The following is an 18,863-nucleotide window of genomic DNA, read 5'->3' on the forward strand; positions in this document are numbered from 1 at the left end:
AGGTGAGACTGTCCGCCCGTTCACCTGTCCGGCTCTTTTTCTCCAAGAACAGGCCCATGCTATCCCTCAGAGGGTCAGCGATGCTGCGACTCCACAGGGTCTCTCTGATTCCCAGCAGCTCACGCACACGAGCAGAGATGACCTGCAGGGCGCACAGCAGAGTTGAGTCCTTTGATAAAGTATATGTTTACAGTATCTAACCTTTATTTAATGAGGTAGTCCCACTGAGAGTAGCAGTGTCTAGGCTTTCAAGGAGATCTCACCAAGAGTTTGGCATCATGGATAGAGAGGTTACAGGGTTATATTCCAAAAAACAAATCTATCAAAACACTTACAGGCTAAACCAATATAAATCTTGACTCGACAAATCTCAAGAGCCTTCATTATCAGTTTACACTCACCATGAGAGACAAAGTCTTTTTTGTTTTGTTCTTTTTGAAGTTTCTACAAAAAGCAGAACTGAAAGCATAAAGGTACTTTTAGTTAATTTAGTTCTGACCTCAGGGAGAGATAAAAAAAAAAATAAAAAAAACAGTTGCTTTAACTGTAAAGAGTATATAGCATCACTTTAATTGGATGTCACATCTTTAAATGGAAAAGTGTACAAGTGTACAATGGTATGTGTAACAGAGTGGGCACAGACTGGACACCAGTTTTCTGGTGTTTACAGTCCACTTGAATTATTTCTTAATCCTACTATAGGTTAGTCCCCTTATTGTTTGTTTCAATCAAGCTATTACTGTACCATGTGGATACACAAAATAAGCAAAAACAGCCATGACACAATTTGTTACACATGCTTGGTATTTTTACTTGGTGAATTATGACAATCACTTATCAAAATTTGAATCAATTAAGACAAACTCATCAAAAAAAAAACCCAAGTGGTTTGGTGTTATGTTGGTGCTACTCAGCCTGCCAAGGCTTCCTTGAACACTGTGAGCCTCCAGCTTTGATTTGTAAACAAGCCTCCATAATAAGGTAATATTTTCTAAACGTTATAGAATCAAAAACTCAAGTTTCTTCTTAATACCTGCATGTCCTTAAAATCAGTGACTCCAAGTCTGGGCAAATAGATACAATTTACATAAATGAGCTTCCTCCCAGTGATGAGGTTGTCCGTGAAACATGCCTGCGACAGAAACGATCATTAATGGTCAGAGCACTGAGATGTAAAATATTATCTTGGAGGCTGACAGGCGTTTATCTTATGCTATCTCTGTTTGTTGTAGTGAATCTTAACCTACTTTGTATTGTGGAAATCCTAAAGACTCAATCCATCTTGCAACATCATGACAAGTCCACTGTAGGAAATCCATGTTGCCTGTAAGCATGTTGCCATGGAAACTGTTACCTGCCATTAGGTGTTAATATGCGTTTCCTTCACCAACCGCAGCAAATGTTAGGCCTTTCGTAAACTCTATATTAAAAACTGTTGTGTCGGTGTGAAGTGTCGACCTTTGTTCAAGCAGCTTAACAAAATTTTTGACACCAAAGTTCCCCAAGAAGGTTTTTTTTAAAGCTCAATCATGTACCAGAGACAACTCAAGTCGTTGTTTGTAGGAACAGCCAATCAGCTTCTTGTGATTTAGGGCGGTTGGCATACTGAGCGAGGTGATTGGCTTCTAAATCGGCTCTGTCCCGCCCACACTGAACGGAAACAGCGAATGTCGCCTCACGCAGCTTTCACAGATTACCAAATCACCCTCGCTACTGCTAGTCATGGACATTCACGCTGGTGATGTTTTGTAGATCGTATTAAAGCGCAGCATGTAATCCCGCCACTGTTCCCTGCTAGTTGAAGTTGTCTTTGCACTCCAGGGTCTTGTGGGTCGGTTGAAGGGCTTCGGAACAGGAAAAGAGGAACCTGAACCTCCACAATGGCAGCAATTCTCCTCCGGTCGCTATTGAATAAGAAGGTAAAGCAAATTCATGCTCACTCTTTGCAGAACAGTTGGTTTTGTTTGACGCTCATGCAACTCAAAATAGCTAACAACCTGCCCCGCTAGCTAACAAAGTCGTTGCCTAACACACACGTTGCATACTGTCTACTCCAACTCTTTTGCAAGTATTTAATATTTATGTGGCATTTTAAGTTGGGCACGCAACGGCAGGTATTATTTGCACATGTGAAAAGCAGAGACAAGCCCGTGGAGCATCCAGGCTTGACTCGTATTCACTAGATCTTGGACAATGAGTTTAATGCGAATTGAAGTCGACTAATGCTCTGGTGTTTTATTTCTTGCAGGCCCCCATTCAGCTGGGTCGTGTGTGTTACTCCTCCTCCTCCTCCGTGGTAAAAACTTGCACTTTCATAACCCAGCAATGGATGAATGAATGTTATGTCAGGCTGTGTCAGGCACAGAAACAAGTGGTGCAAATCCACATCCTGTTTTCTGAGATCATCTTTAAGATTATAGATCAACTGATACTTGATTTTGGAATCGAGCAACGATATATATAGTTGAAGGTTTAACAAATACAATAATGGTATATATGTTGACATATGTGATTTAACATAAGCCTGCTGTAAATATCTACAACTTTTTTTTGAATATGTACTTTCCAATGCCTCCTGGTGTAGCGAAGAGAAAACTAACTCAAATATCTTTATTATTTTTTTTAATCAGTACATAAGATGTCTCCAGATGATGGTTATGGGACATGTATCTGATTGGAAATTATAAAATGAGGCAGACCATTCTGTGACATAAAATGAAAGAAACTCCACTTGGACTTTAAAATAAGGATTTGGTTGAGACATGAATTTAAAAGGGGTAATTATTTTAAAGCACCCAGTTGGATTACATACACATTTTAACATGGAACAGGTTTTGCACCTTTCAGACTCTGCATAGAAATTTCTCATTGCACTTAGTGCACATTGTACTCATTACAATGCATACTTATTACCTGTGTCCCAATTCCATACTACTCACTGACAGTATTTTCAGTGCACTAATCTTCCTAGTGTAATGCTTTGCAGTCAGTGTACAAGAAATCAGCATGAGGTGACACATCTGCCTGTACTGTACTGTCAGACATCAAAAGCCACTGCCAAAACCCTATAAAGAGAGAACTGAATCATTTTTACAAATGATTAATGCCTCTTGGAGCTCTTTCGTTTCATCTGTAAAGTACATTGGGAGACAGTAGTGTACATTAACGGCACAATCAATAATCAATCTTTTTTTTTTCTCACAGTATGGATAACAAGGCTTTAACTGACAATTATTTTCATTGTTGATTTAATTGATTTCTGCTCTGAACCAGCAAGACTAGAAATGTCTGATCAGTCAAATTTGAATTGAGAAATTTTTTAGATGAACCAATAACACAACTCGGCGTACAGAAAGTAAAGAGATCTAACATGAGTACTGTAGACAGTGACTGTATATGTGGTGATGATGGACAGATGTCCTTAGTGAACTTGGTAGTGATGTAATCAAGCAGGGAAGGGATAAAAACATATGCTTCTGTGATCCTCTAGCCCACCACCAAGCTGTTCATCGATGGCAAGTTTGTTGAGTCCAACACATCTGAATGGCTTGACATTCACAACCCTGTAAGTATTCATAGATGAACGATACCCAACCCGCACACAGGCTGCAGTAACAAGATCTCTACTAAAAGCTTGCTGCAAATAACCATTGCAGCTTTATAGTAGTGACTTGTGGACATTACAGAGGAGAAAATAAATCTTGATTTTCCTGTTTCTTATAGCCTAATTTGTAAGGAGAGAAATCAGAGCCCAGTCTTGCACAGTCAGACATTTTTTATATCTTCCAAAGGGCCTGTTGGTGTATAATTTGTCAAGTATAAGCCTCTAGCAAGGCAGTGATGGGTGACTACAGCATACAAAACCAGACATCTACTTTCATCACATAAAATTTAAAACCTGTAAAGGATAGAAAACAAACATTTTATTATTAATATTAATGAACTAATGTACATGCAGCAATACCAAGTAATGACTTCTTCCTGCTCTCAGTCAACTTGTCTGTACGGATTGTCTCCTGCTCCTCAGGCCACTAATGAGGTGGTGGGACGTGTTCCCAAAGCTACCCAGGAGGAGATGCTGGCAGCTGCGGACTCCTGTTCCAGAGCCTTCCAGTCCTGGTCTGAGACCTCCATCCTCAGCAGGCAACAGATCTTCCTGCGCTACCAGCAGCTCATCAAGGACAACATTGTAAGGAAATTTGTCACTCGGTCATGTCCTTCTGTCAGAGTAAATGACTGGTTGTTGAATGTTCCAACAGTGTTTCCGTTTCAAGATAACAAGTTGGAGAGCAAGGAAATGTGTGCATATGTTTTTGTTTTTTGTTAAAAAATATACCCCTGATGTCTGAAATTGTCTTTCTTTTGTAATATTTCAGAAAGAACTGGCTAAAATGATCACCTTGGAGCAGGGCAAAACTCTTGCTGATGCAGAGGGAGATGTGTTTAGAGGACTGCGTAAGTAATACAGTGACTTGACTGCCAGCTGCATTACTGGGTTTTGGTGTCCTGATTGGATTGCGTGCTTTTTGTCTTTTGCACCTGTATCTCCTGATGAAAAGTCCTTAGCTCTGGAAACTTTTGCTAACAAGGTCTGGGTGAAAGTCTCCTACTAAGTGGCTGCAGGGTGTCCATTATTTGTGTGCAACTAGACACTTACTGCAAAAGTGACTTTCACTTTTAAAGGAATAATGGGACAAAGGTTTATAGAGGCTTAAACTGCTTTTAAAAGTTATAATAAAATAAAGGTTTAGGTAGCGGCGTTCCTGCAGCATTACATTGTTCAGTCCTGATATTTAAGTGTGACTAGCTTCTTTATTTTTCTGCCGTTCTGTAAAGCAATTAGCGGGCTCTGCTTTTAGTTTCATGCTATATAAAGATAATTATGCAGTTTCAACATTGTAGTTCACTTTGGCAGTCTTGCATCAACAAGAATCAAGTTGAGAAATTAAAAGCACCATGTGCACTTGCAAATAAAAGATGATATATATTGGTTATTACAAGATGGAGCTGCCAAAGTATTTTTGTGCTTGGTACAGCTCCCAGTTTTGGGGATGCCCAAATTATTCTGGCATGCTAACTTTTCACTTATCAGCTGAAAGTCAGGCTACATCTGCAGGTGTACTGCCAGCATTTGAGATTTCCTGCAGTACTGGGACCAATGGTGCTTGAAGTTTCCACAAGTTTTTTCTCAGGGAAAAAAATCAATTAAGTTAGTTTTTATTAGGTAAGAGACTAAAGTACAAAGTGAGTAATGTATTTTAATGTCGGCATTAAATCATCTTGTCATCTTGGTGTAACCCGTATTTCCATTACACTTGTTCAGAGACATATCTATTAGTTTTGTTGTGCATCTCATACCTCAGATCTGTTTATCTTTGCACTTGTGTATTGGTTGACTTAATCCGTTCTTTCTTTTTTTTTTTTTCAACCCCAGAGGTGGTTGAGCACTCCTGCAGCATTACATCCCTCATGCTGGGGGAAACCTTGCCCTCCATCACCAAAGACATGGACACTTACACCTACCGCATGCCTATCGGCGTGTGTGCCGGCATCGCCCCTTTTAACTTCCCTGCCATGATTCCTTTGTGGATGTTCCCCATTGGCATGGTGTGTGGCAACACCTACCTGATGAAGCCCTCTGAGCGGGTCCCAGGATGCACCATGCTCTTGGCTAAAATGCTTCAAGATTCCGGGGCACCAGATGGTACACTCAACATCATCCACGGCCAGCATGCAGGTGAGTGTGTGTGTTTGTTTTGTTCTCCTGCTCATTCAGAAGCAAACAATCTCTGTGTGTGATAAAAAATGGGGAAAGGTCCAAGGATGATTCAAACACTAATCATATAGCCCCTGGCAATATGTAGATGGGAAATTTCAATAATATATGCAGCCTATATCTATAAGCAATTCACAAATGTTTGAGGCTGGACGATTTGAATCTCTGTATCCAAGGCCTATTTGTTCTTATACTGTGCCTTACGCATGCAGCAGAGATGAGGAAGAGAGGATTCTCATTATGTTTGTATCTCTGTGTAGCGGTGAACTTCATCTGTGACCATCCAGCCATCAAAGCTATCAGCTTTGTGGGCTCCAACCAGGCTGGAGAGTACATCTACGAGCGGGGATCCAAGAATGGCAAGAGAGTGCAGTCCAACATGGTACAGCAGAACTCGCAGTGCTCACTTCAACAGACTAAATATACTGCTTTTACGTTTGGGAACTTGCTATTTTCCATGATAACCCACATTATAAACACTGTTACCGTTGCTTCGGAAAGATGGTAACAGTAATAGTAAACATTTTCCTCCATATCCATGACAACAGCTGAGTGTTTTGCTGAGATTTATAACGCAAATGATTAGCGCTGCCTCTTTTTGATGTCCTACAGTCTACTGGAGAGAAACCGTACAGAGCTGTGTCCTACATTTTGCGTTTTAGGGTGCCAAAAACCATGGTGTGGTGATGCCTGATGCCAACAAAGAGAACACTATCAACCAGCTGGTGGGTGCTGCCTTCGGAGCAGCTGGCCAGCGCTGTATGGCTCTGTCCACTGCTATTTTTGTAGGGGAGTCTCGTGAATGGCTCCCGGAGCTGGTGGAGCGCTCCAAATCACTGCGAGTTAATGCAGGTAATTTCATTAATAACCAAGTGAATACGAAGTAAAATGTTATTGTATGTATTTTAGTATTAGTTCTTCATGTATTTTTATGAAAAATTTGTCCTCTGTGGAAGGAAATTTAACATGTACAGTATGTGTCCTGAAGGTGATCAGCCCGGTGCAGATGTGGGTCCCCTTATCTCCCCTGAAGCCAAGACCAGGGTGGAGTCTTTGATCCAGAGTGGTGTGGAAGAGGGTGCCAAGCTGCTTCTAGATGGGAGACATGTCAACGTTAAAGGATATGAAAATGGAAACTTTGTAGGACCCACCATCCTGGGCAATGTTACGGTGAGCTGAGAACTAGAGTTTGAAAAATAGGGATCTGTGCCCGCACCCTTTGTCTCAGTCACTAAAAAGTCTAATATAATAAAAAGCCTAGCCAGTTTACTTTCAAAACTGCCAGTCTGCCAAAGGTTTGCCTTTCTAGTTTTTAGAGAAAAATAAAATAAAGCTGACCTTGCTTTTTAACAGGAAACTCTTTTATAAAACAAGTTTTACAAAAAACATTCGTAGGAAGAATAAAACTTTGTTTTTTTGATAAGGGTTACAATAATTTTTTTTCTGTGGAATTGTTTTTGAAGTTGAAATAGTTATTGCAGACAAAAGAATTGCCAAGAACTATGAATTAATTCAGTGTTTGACAAAGCTTGTTGTTATTTCAAATCATATGTTCCCACAACTTCTTGAATGTACATAACTGTTAGTCTTATAGTTGTACACCTGCTGAGCACAGGTTCAAACAGCTCCACTGCTCTCCTATATCCTGAGGAGATGGAAGTAATTTACCAGATTAAGGAAGTTGATAAATTGTTTTTTTATTCTGGAAATTGGGTCTGATTTTCCTGCTTAAATGCACATTAAACACTTTTGTTGAGGAAACTCGGTGTGATCATTCTGCTGTTCTTTCCAGACGGACATGACGTGTTACAAAGAGGAGATCTTTGGACCGGTGCTTGTCGTTCTGGAGGCTGACAGTCTCGACGAAGCTATTTCTTTGATCAACAAAAATCCCTACGGCAACGGCACTGCCATTTTCACCACCAATGGAGCCACAGCACGCAAATACACACATGAGGTGGATGTTGGCCAGGTGAGACATGCATTTCCAAAGGCTGAATAGAAGGAAAAAGGCTTTTGGTCTGTTGAAGGAATGGTTTTGAAATTGAGATATAACTGGTCAGCTGTATTTTGGTCCTCAGTCAGTCACCTGTGTGGAATGAATTTTATCTCAAGAACCTTCCTAAAGAAATTATTTATCACTGTTTCCTTGCATTTTTTTTTTTCTTAAAGGGAATACAAAGGATAAAAGTGTCAAAGTGGAAGCACAGTGTATTAGCATTTAAAGGTCCCTTTCCCACAGTTTTTCTCAGGTTATACCAAGTAACATTAACATTTCTTACTCGTGTATGTGTTTGTACAGATTGGAGTGAATGTGCCCATCCCTGTCCCCCTCCCCATGTTCTCCTTCACTGGCTCCAGAGGTTCATTCAGAGGAGACACCAACTTCTATGGCAAGCAGGTAAATGACAAAAGCAGTGTGTCAAGTGTTGGCTCATTAAAATACTTCACATCAAAATGAAACCTTGAATATGAGTGGCTAGCTGACAGTTATGTCTTTATCACCAGGGCATCCAGTTTTATACTCAGATCAAGACAGTGACATCACAGTGGAAGGCTGAGGATGCCACTGTGACCAGCCCAGCTGTTACCATGCCAACCATGGGACGCTAAGCTAAATTGACAGTGCATCCATCACAACCTTCTCAACTTCTCATATGCCTTAAACCCAAGGAGGGAATTGGGGGGGGGTTACATGTCCTTGTTACTGTTGAGAAATAACACTGGGGATCATGGGTTGGTGATTGTTTGAACTTTGGAAATCCTGGACACTGTTGTTGCACAAACACATTGATGCAAACGACGCTGCATTTGGAGACAGGGGAGTTGGGATTGGACTGATGCAATGAATGGTGCTGTGAGTCTCTTTATAGGTTTGTTGTATTTTTGAACCTGTTTTTGTCCTGACTATATCTCGTACTGACCGGGTCTGCCATGATTTAATTATGGGTCAGTTGTTCATTCATGATCATTTTCATGATCCTTTATGTGCTCTGGTATTACATTTCTTAAAACATAAAGGAGAAATCAAAATGATCAGGGATTGTACCACTGAGCAGTGTCTTCCACCAGTTTCCTCTGTGGTTCTGTGGCTTGTTCTGTGTATCTGTGCACTTGGTAGATTGTTAAAAAGTAGATATAAATGGAACAGATGTTACATTAGAACAAGGACACATTCACTCCATTACTCCACTTAAGATGAAATAATGGTTGCTGCTCATGTCCTCTAGATGTAGATCCTACTATATACTGTCCTGTTGTGGGATTAGTGTTTGTGTGTCAGAGGTTCACAGTTCTATACTGAAGTGTCGGAGTAATACTGGTTTTTTTTTTTTGTTTTTTGTTTTTTTTCTGGTCATGAATGGAATAGAAGTTAGATTGCAGTGTTTTACATGTCATGAACTTGAAATTATATTCTTCAAAAACCATCATAAGTTCCCAGATGAAACAGATTTACACTATGTACATCTTTTCATCCAAAGTATTTGAGCTACTTCAAAGTTTGTCCCCTTGACTCCTCTTGAGTCTTGTTGCTGAACATTAAGAGATAAAAAAAGGGTATTCAAGTCTGTCATTAACTTTTTGAATAAAGACACTGTAATTTGGTTCAATTGAATTGTAATTAGTTTTATTAAAATGGTCCTCTGGATCTGTTGCTGTTTTTATGTACTGTTCATTCCACATAAAGACAACATAGGTATGCTGGATTAAAGAAGGTGCTGATCTAAAGGATGTCTGATGGGCTCCACAGTTGAAGAGTAGGTGGTAATGTTTGAACTTGACTTGTTCTGCTTCAGCAATGCACAGCCTATAATTTCGCTGCTGAAAGTATCCCAGTGTTTTGACTGACTGAAATGTAAACATCAGAAATAATGCTCCTGCTGGCAGAAAATTAACCACTGAATGTTTTCCCATTGACACCACTGTGTATTGTTCTCTGTGAGCTGTCTGTCTGTTATGAAGTCAGTATCTTTTATTGTGACCCTCACTAGTGAGCCCTGCACGAGACTGAAAACTTGTGTCACTGCCGATTACGTCACGAGGAGTCAGCTGTGAGAGGTCGTTTGCTAGTCGGACATCATGGTAAGCCTCAGCTGTCTGTAGTGTCCAGAAAACGCTTCATTAAGTTGACCCACATATTCTGTACTCTGCATTTTTTTTGTTTCCTGTGTAGTTTTGACATTTTGTCTCCTAATTTTACTTCAGAAAACCGCTGCAACGCGCAGCAGCTAAAGTTAGCTAAGTAGCTTGTTAATTAGCTGCCGTGAGTTTCATTGCACTGACACAATTTTTTGGATGTGGGATATTATTGTACATGTTTTTGGCAAGCCAAGAAATCTGGTGAACAGTAGTCACAGTAGAACATATATCTCGAATGAACGCTATCGTACGTGAAGGTAACTATAGATATTCAAAACATTAACGGCTAACGAACAGTTAACTCTCGTCTGCCAAGTTATCGTTCACGACAGGTTGGTTAAACTAGCTACAATACCCCCTATTTGTTTCCAGAACTCGAATTTGTTTTCTAGAAAGACTGTTGAACTGAGGACTAACTGCATGTTAGTCTGTTCTTTTACGGAGCAATTCGGTCCTAAATTCACACAGCCAGAGGAAACTGTCCGATAAAACGTATTGCTCCTGTTCACTGGCAGCGCATTAGTAACTTTAGGAACACTACAGCAGAAGATTTTTATGCTAACATTTTCTGGTTTGTTTCTGTTGATGCTACACTAAAAGAGCGTTTGTTTTTTAGATATGAAATACCATCGTCTGGTAATGTACAGTTCAGTATCGTGTGAGGCAGTCGCTGGAAAGAACCAACACACAAACATCCTACACCGTACCAAAGCACCGTCTAACATACCCTTACATAACTTTATAAAAACAGAGCGTTTTGTTTTTGCAACAGTTGCACGTGTCTGATGTCATGGTTTCAGGTGTTGGTGTCAGCCAACTTTCAAATCAAATGATTATGTGCCAACTTGTTTTGACATTAGATATTTATGCAGAGATGTAATATCAAAAGATAAGTTCATGATAGGTTCTGCAAGGTTATGTGTGATGTATTTTGATTCTTAATGATGTTGATTTGCTTTAAATAAGCAAACATCAAGGCCACAAATGAAAATGGTCTCGTCTATAATCATAACTCTTCTTTATAGATACCACTTAGTTTCTAAAACATTTCACTGTTGAATAAATAATAATATCCTCTAACTGTAAAGTCATGTGTCCATTTGTAGAACTTAATGATTTTTTGCTCCCACTTAAATTATCTGAAATTTAACATTTAATTTGGAGTTCACAGGCAGTTAAATATCTTAAGTAAAAATGTCTTAAGTCCCTTAATTTTCTATGTAATCATGATGTATCTGCAGGGGTTCCCACAAAGCAGTGCTTCACTGAGGCTTTTAAGACATCAAAATTCCCCACACTAGGCATCTGAGTTTTGTAGAGAGATGTTGAGACATGCTTGGTTTGCCTTGTATTGATCGATTAAAGTACACCAATTTAAGTCCAACATGGTGAAATCGTGATGTTTTCTAAATTGTCTACAGCAGTTGACTCAGCAGGTAGAGAGGTTGATTTTAGGATGTGTCCCTGTGGCTGGTGCGATGGTCTGACGGGGTGTGGCCCAATTCCCTGGTGTAAATAAGTTGATTGCTTCTTACTCCACTGTTGCTTGTCATGCTGTAATTTACCATCTGTCAGTACTAGTCAGCAACAGTTTGAGCTGCTCTGTTGAGCAGTGCAATTGAATAATACTGTTACAGAGCTCTAACGAGAAGACGTCTTGTCTTTTACTTATTCTCCAGAGAGAAGATGAAGCCCACCGTGCCACTTCTACTCCTGGCCCTGCTTGCCGTCACAGGGCTGAGCCGAGCCCAGGTCAGGACGGCACTTCTGGACTTGACAAACAGCATCGGGAACGTCCTTCCCAGCCTCAGCCGCCCAGCAAACCACAGCCGCATCTTCTACGCAGTGATGTTTGATGCAGGGAGCACAGGCACACGCATCCATGTTTACACCTTTATCCAGGGTGACTCAGGTAATGCTGGGCAGAGCTGGACTCTGACCTGCTTCCCTCTGCTCTTTTACTCATTTCATCATATCAGCATCAAGAGTGAGAATCCTGGTAATTCATAGGTATATACGTATACTGTAGTGCAGATGTCAGATACTATATGAACACGCTCTATGAAACACTTAAAAATATCAGCCAACAGCAAGGTAACAGGCTGTTTTTCCATTCTTCAGCTTCCCCTCTATCCTCATAGCCTCAGCTCTGTAAACTTGTAAACTCTTTCTTCAGGGGACATAGGTGATACTTGACTTCATTCACTTATTTTTTGTGATAATCCTATTTTGTCAAATTGAAGTCAACATGCCTCATCTTGAATAAGAGGATATATTCTGCATATGTATGCTAAGCAGATTTAGGCTTCTTAATGCTTTTAATAGCTTCTGCATATTTGATGTGGGTGGATCTTGTATCTTTTAGAGGAGCTGCCTGTTTTGGACAATGAGATGTTCCATTCCATAAAGCCTGGTTTGTCAGCATATGCTGACTTCCCTGAAATGGTGAGTTCATTGTCAAATCTAATCAATTATATTGAGGCAAAGAGAAAAGGTCTGCTGGCTCTACAGTGTATTCAGAATCACTGCCAATAGCCTCCCTCTGTGGGGAATCACATTGGTAATGAAAGTAAGTAGGAAGTGAGAAAAGCAAAATGACAAGTAAAGATTCAACAAGTGTTTTTCCTGTTGCTGTTCTGTTGTGAGCATTGTCTGTGTGTTTAAAGGCAGGACACACTGTGAGGATGCTGTTGAAGGTGGCCAAGAAAACTGTGCCTCGCCTGGAGTGGAAAAGGACTCCTGTGTTCCTCAGAGCCACAGCTGGACTTCGGCTGCTGCCTGCAGAGAAAGCTCAGGCACTTCTGTACCAGGTAACTGAATGCACCAATACGAAGGTATGAGGTACGATTGAAATCTCAAGAGTACTGTTTACACAATAGCAAGATTCTGTAGAGTAGAGGAGTTGTTAGGTGCTACATTGTCTGACACTTTGAATGGAAAGCGCAACCTCTTATCCAGTGAAGGAGCAGGCAGAAAAAGAAAAAACATTTTCAGTGCTATGGCAGGTGGTACAGAGACAAGAGGAAAAGTATTGTTATCAGAGTGCTGTGAGCTTAGTGTGGATGGCTCTTTTGGAGGGGATAAGATAGTAATGGATGGCCCTGGGGCACCTTGGAAGATAAATGATACTTTATTAATCCCCCTGAGGGAATTAATTAATCCCTTTGAGCGGAGGGCACCTCTGGATGAGCTACCATTACAGTAGATAACATTAAGGTCTTTTCTCTGCTGCTTTCCTTCATGCTCTCATTCTCCCTCTCCCTACCCCTTTCTCTCTCTCTCTCTCTCTCTCTTCTCCTCTCCTCTCCCCCCTCTCTTCTTCCTCGTCAGGTTCAACATGTGTTTGATGAATCCCCTTTTTTGGTCCCAGGCAACAGTGTCACCATAATGAATGGCACAAATGAAGGTAACGTCTGCCCACCCTCTGCCCTGAGAAGCAGCACATTCGTCAGTTATCACAACCACTCATGTTCTTTCTGCAGTACTTTGTAGGTGGCATCAGTGATCCCTCTGCCCTACTTTTAGTGTGCTGTGCGATGTCTATAAGGAATCTTTGTGTACTGCAGATATTTAACCAAACTACCAATGATTATTGCGATCTGTTTTGATGACACTTAAGAAAACTAAATTGCTTTTCACCACAAAGTCGTTGTGACCTTGAAAGGCTGTAATTATGTGGTGGAAAATGTTAGTGTCTGTTGTGCCAGTGTAATTGATTTGTCAGCATTTCAAGTTGTTTTTTTTTTTCTTTTTTCTTTTTTTTTTTTTTTTTTAACAATTACAGCTCTTACTCACACATGCACATGTGTTTGTATGCTGCTGTGACCATTGTAATTTCTGTTTAAAATTTGTCATCACCCTTTCTAACATGAACTTGTGCGTTCCCCCTGAAATGACAGTTTTCTGTTTCTTGTTTGCTAACTTTGTACATGTAGGAATCCTGGCTTGGATATCTTTGAACTTTCTGACAGGTAAGTGCTGTCTGTGACGTAACACAGAATATTTTTCCTAATTTATATTTCCTTCAGCTACTGTATGTCCAAATTTAACTTAGTGTCTGAAATTGTCAGCTTCTTATTATAGATCCTTGTTCACAAATAGAGGCTGAATGTACACCTTGCCTAAGGCGGACTCCTCTGATCTTTATCAGGCTCAGTGTTTGGATTTTATACTTTTGAGTTGCACGTGTGTGCCAAATAGGTCTTTTGAAGATATCATCTGAGGTACAACTGATTAGCTCTTCTCTGTTGTGGGTGCTGGATTAAAGTAGGAAATGTTTTCAGGTCACCTAAACGCACAAACCAAGAAGACAGTTGGAATATTGGATTTGGGAGGAGGATCTACGCAGATCACTTTCCTGCCAAAACTCAGGGTCTGTTGTTTGTTTGCATATTTAGTGATTTCTCTTCAAATTAAATTTAACACTGTTGATTAATAACCCACAATGTCCTCTATCTTCCACATTAGAAAACCATTGAAAGTGTTCCTGTTACTGATTACATTGCCAGATTCGACATCTTCAACTCAACATTTGAATTGTACACTTACAGGTAATTAATAGATAATTAAAGATAATTAATACATGTTTCATAAAACGCGTTAAGTCTACATTGAATTAAAAGTGATTGTGTCAAATCAATTCCTGAATTTAATCTCTTTTAATGTCAATCTCCATATATTTTTACATTTTTAAATTGGCCTCTGGTTTTGACTTTTTTTTGTGTTCCAGTGCCACTGACTTTGTTTTTGTAACTTCACTTGGATCTTTTTTTAATTAGGAAAACTTCTATTATCTGTTTAGTCATTAGGCTGTGAATAATTGGCAGGCACCATTTGTTTGGCCTATTTTCAGAATGACTTATTTGTTATGTACACAGTCTGTTCCTGGTTGGTTTTGTAACTGTATAACAACCCTTTGACTTCATCCAGTTACCTGGGAAATGGACTGATGGCAGCACGGCTGGCCACACTTGGAGCTCTGGGTGCAGAAGGTAATGTTCTGTACATGAAGAAAAGGTGCTTTGTTGCCATTAGCTGTGGGTTACTGAGTGTGAGTATGTCTCTAAAGGATACTGAGGTACAACAGTGAGTTACTTCTTCAAGCAGGGTCTAATCTTTTCTTTCCTGCCCATTTTTCCAAATATCGAGAGAAGGATGTAACAAAAAGACGCTTTTGTGGGATGTACGTCAAGTCTTACTTTCTGATAAACAATTCAAATGAGACCCTCAGATGAATCACTGAAATGTTGGTGACGATCCGAGTTCTGAGTCAGTTGGGTATGGAGGTAGATTTGTTTCAATATTATTTATGTGAACAGATCAACAATCTGTGCGTAAATGTGTAATCTGTAAATATAAAACACCTTCCACCAATACAAAAAATAAATGGCCAATTCACAAAAATATCTATCAATTCTACGCTTGTTAATTTAAATTTTACACACAGAGTTTTGAAACAAACTACAGTCTGAACCAAAATCGACTTGGATCACTCAGCCACTCCTGTAAAACACGTGGTCACCTGCTGACGACGCCTTTTCCACTTTTCAAAGTAGGAGCACATAGTCTTCTATGTGTTGTTTTTAGTAAGTCATAGTATAGTAATGCATAAAATGTTACAGTATAGTAAGGCCAAAAAGTCATATCATAGTAAGGCATGAAAAAGTCATAATATAGTAAGGCATAAAACATCATTGTACAGTAAGTCATAAAAAAGTCATAGTATAGTAAGGCTAAAAAAGTTATAGTATACTAAGGCATAAAAAGGCATAAAAATGTCATAGAATAGTATGGCATACAAACATCATAGTATACTAAGGCATAAAAAGTGAAACTTTAATAAGGCATAAAAACAAAATAGAAAGACATAAAAACATTATAGTAAGGCATAACAAGGCATAAAAATTTCATAGTATAGTAAGGTATACAAACTCATGAAAAACTCAGAGTATAGTAAGGTATGAAAACATCATAGTAAGGCATAAAAATATATAATAACATAGTAAGGCATAAAAAGTCATAAAAATGTCAGTATAGTAAGGCATAAAAAGTAATAGTTTATTAAAGCATCAAAACGTTATTGCATAGGAAATCGTAAAAATGTCATAGTACAGAAAGGCATAAAAAAGTCATAGTATAGTGTAGTCAGGCTTAAAAGGTCATAAAAATGTCATAGTAAGCACAGCAATGCAGTCACTTTATATCTTACAACCGTTAACGTAGTGCATGTCATTTGCCCAGTATTTGGGGGAAAAAACAACACATAGAAGACTACATGCTCTTACCTTGCAAAGCCGAAATGGCGTCGTCAGCAGGAGATCCCTTATTTTCCGAAAGTGGCCAAGTGATCCAAGTCGATTTTGGTTCAGACTGACGGAAAGATTATTTCAAAACTCAGTGTGTGTAAAATTGAAACCTACAAGCGTAGAATTGAGATCCACAAATGCTTTTTTGCCTCACGAAATAGAAAAATGATTCACAAATGTCTGTTTGAAAGTTGTAAATGTTAGGAAGATATTCACAAATGCGTTTCATTTATTTGTAAATTAATTGAATGTATTCACAGATATTTCTTTTATTTGTGGAATTTGTTTGTGTATTTGCAAATCCGTTTTATATTTGCAATATATTTTTGTGAATTTGCAATTTAAATTTTTGTATTTGTGGAAGGTGTTTTATATTTACAGATTACACATTTACACACAGACTATTTATGTATTCACACAAATAATATTGAAACAAATTGCCCCATAGTTAAGATATTTAAGCGAGTCATGTCTGTGCTCTCACAGGGTTGGAGTGGCGGATTTTTAAAAGTTCCTGCCTGCCAAAAAAGTTCAGGGATGAATGGAGCTTTGGAGGGCTAACCTATCATGTGAGCGGGGACCCAGAGGGTAAGATCCTGTTGAAGTATAATCCATCTTGAGAAGAATAAATCCTAAACTACAGTTTGTTGAGGACAAACATTTTTAAACATACCTCAAATTTTACCTTTGATTTGCTTTAAATTTTGATTAAACCAAAAAATGATAAATTAGGTTATGGTGTTAATACGTAAATGAGGATTATATTGTGCAAAATACATGACAGGAAGTTTTTTGATGGCAGAAAAACATTAATAATGTCAGAAAAGCCCATTAAAATGTAGTTGAATTATGCATCATTTCATAATGTTGCTCCAACATAAAATGCTTACATTAATTTACACCACTTCTTCTGTTTCTTCTGCAGGTTATGCAGGATTCAAGTTTTGTTATCAAGAAGTACTTAAGGTGGTGAAGGGCATTCATCAGCCGTATGAGCTTGAAGACAGCAATGTTTTCTATGCATTCTCCTATTACTTTGACAGAGCTGTGGATGCAGGTCTTATCGGTTAGCGCACGCACACACACACACACACACCCTCACACCCTCAGTACACACCTTACATAATTATGCAGAGCCAGCAGGATGTTATTACCCATTCCTATGCTAGACAGAGGCGGGAAAAATGTGAGTCATCTGCACCTGTCTCAGTGGATTTGATGAGCTATAGGTGTGTAGTTATTAGAGAAATTGCTATCCTCTGCCAGTCCACACTCAAAGGCCACAAGCTCTATTATCAGTTATTATGGAAATATGCAGGTAAATCTGCTCTTGTAATGAATGGTATAGCATTTAAATGTGAGTAAGATGACCCCAATCACCCTCTGTTGCAGATGGGGTCCATGGAGGGATGCTGGAGGTCAGAGACTTCAAGAAGAGAGCTAAAGAGGGTGAGATGAGCAAAGCAATTCATCGTTCTTATGACGGATGTGCAGCTTCCTGTACTTGAGACACAGTGTGCATCTCAATAGTCTGGACGTGTGTCATCGCTGCTATGTGAAATCCTGCCCTCATCCTCTCAGCAGAATACTGATGGCTGGTTGTCAAACCTAACAGACATGGTTCTCCTTTTCTTCAGTGTGCAATAAGATGACCAAGTACCCTTCCATCAGCCCTTTCCTGTGTATGGACATGACCTACATCACTTGTCTGCTCAAGGATGGGTTTGGCTTCAAGGAGAGCACTGTGCTACAGGTGAGGCAGTATTATAGAACACAACCAACAGGGTTTGTGACCTTGCATATAAGGATGCATCAGGAGAAATGGACAGGGAGTGACATTTTTCAAAAGGTTGCAAGACATTATAAAATCAACTACTGATGTAGAAAGTTTTGTAGTTGTATGAATCATAATCTGTCCACTCAAAGACACAAGCATGGTTAAGTCTAAAATAACTTTGTCATTACCATTTTAATTGACCCTAGATAAGGAGACAATGACAGAGTAGTAATTGCAAAGATGGGTGGTCTGACCCTTCTGTCACCCCTGACCTCTCAAAGGAGTGATGCCTCAGACCTTATAATAAAGAAAACAATTCCTGCTGACATAAAAAGTGAATGAAAAAAGAGAATTTGACACACAAATTCGGTTACTTTTTTATTTCAATAAATACAAAAGGCATTTGAGTGATTTGGTGTTTTGTCCCCTCCCAGTTGACCAAGAAAGTGAACAACGTGGAGGCAAGTTGGGCTCTGGGTGCCACATTGGACCACTTCCACAACCTGAAGATCCACTGAGGAACAAACACTGCTGATTTAGGTGGTGCTCAATAACAAACACAACAAGTAATGGACACTATCTTATCTAACAGCCCCAGACATCTGCTGTTTGTTTCATAGGGTCAGAACTAACCACGAGTAATTCTTAATCTTTTTTAAAAAGCAATTATTCTCCAGTGTTAATATATTGAGCTGTAAATAAACAATGTGTTGCCGTACTCAGAGAACAAGTGAAGCACTGGAGGTTGACATTTGAGTGAAAGATGTTACCAATAACACACTCGGTTAATGCAGCTTTGGACATTAATGGATACACAATTTGTTTGAGATTAAATGTTTTTGTGTTTTACTCAGGGTGATACATG

At 39.4% G+C, this 18,863-nt stretch overlaps 2 protein-coding genes across 4 annotated transcripts; both read left to right on the forward strand.

The window, feature by feature from the left end:
• Positions 1-1,761: 1,761 nt before the first annotated feature.
• Positions 1,762-9,387, forward strand: LOC111238551 (methylmalonate-semialdehyde dehydrogenase [acylating], mitochondrial-like). Its single transcript, XM_022768123.1, has 12 exons — positions 1,762-1,919; positions 2,249-2,296; positions 3,491-3,565; positions 4,028-4,189; positions 4,377-4,455; positions 5,435-5,737; positions 6,037-6,158; positions 6,439-6,628; positions 6,765-6,946; positions 7,569-7,748; positions 8,079-8,177; positions 8,285-9,387. Exons 1-12 carry the CDS (start codon positions 1,881-1,883, stop codon positions 8,387-8,389), a joined length of 1,584 nt encoding a protein of 527 aa, XP_022623844.1. The 5' UTR covers positions 1,762-1,880; the 3' UTR covers positions 8,390-9,387.
• A 434-nt stretch (positions 9,388-9,821) lies between these two features.
• Positions 9,822-18,847, forward strand: LOC111238571 (ectonucleoside triphosphate diphosphohydrolase 5-like). 3 transcript variants are annotated; one of them, XM_022768144.1, is made up of 14 exons: positions 9,822-9,859; positions 11,596-11,828; positions 12,282-12,361; positions 12,583-12,726; positions 13,247-13,322; positions 13,852-13,887; positions 14,200-14,288; positions 14,384-14,466; positions 14,846-14,907; positions 16,708-16,809; positions 17,147-17,287; positions 17,614-17,670; positions 17,859-17,974; positions 18,433-18,516. In XM_022768144.1, the coding sequence occupies exons 2-14, from the start codon at positions 11,603-11,605 to the stop codon at positions 18,514-18,516; spliced, it is 1,296 nt and encodes a 431-aa protein (XP_022623865.1). In that variant the 5' UTR covers positions 9,822-9,859; positions 11,596-11,602. The 3 variants fall into 3 exon arrangements, with proteins under 3 accessions (XP_022623865.1, XP_022623869.1, XP_022623877.1); XM_022768148.1 differs by lacking the exon at positions 9,822-9,859 and adding an exon at positions 11,422-11,427; XM_022768156.1 differs by lacking the exon at positions 9,822-9,859 and having other exon boundaries at positions 11,603-11,828; positions 18,433-18,847.
• Positions 18,848-18,863: the final 16 nt, after the last annotated feature.

This window comes from Seriola dumerili, unplaced genomic scaffold (genome assembly GCF_002260705.1).
Source record: "Seriola dumerili isolate Sdu_G_001 unplaced genomic scaffold, Sdu_1.0 BDQW01000025.1, whole genome shotgun sequence".
In the NCBI taxonomy this organism is placed as follows: domain Eukaryota; kingdom Metazoa; phylum Chordata; class Actinopteri; order Carangiformes; family Carangidae; genus Seriola; species Seriola dumerili.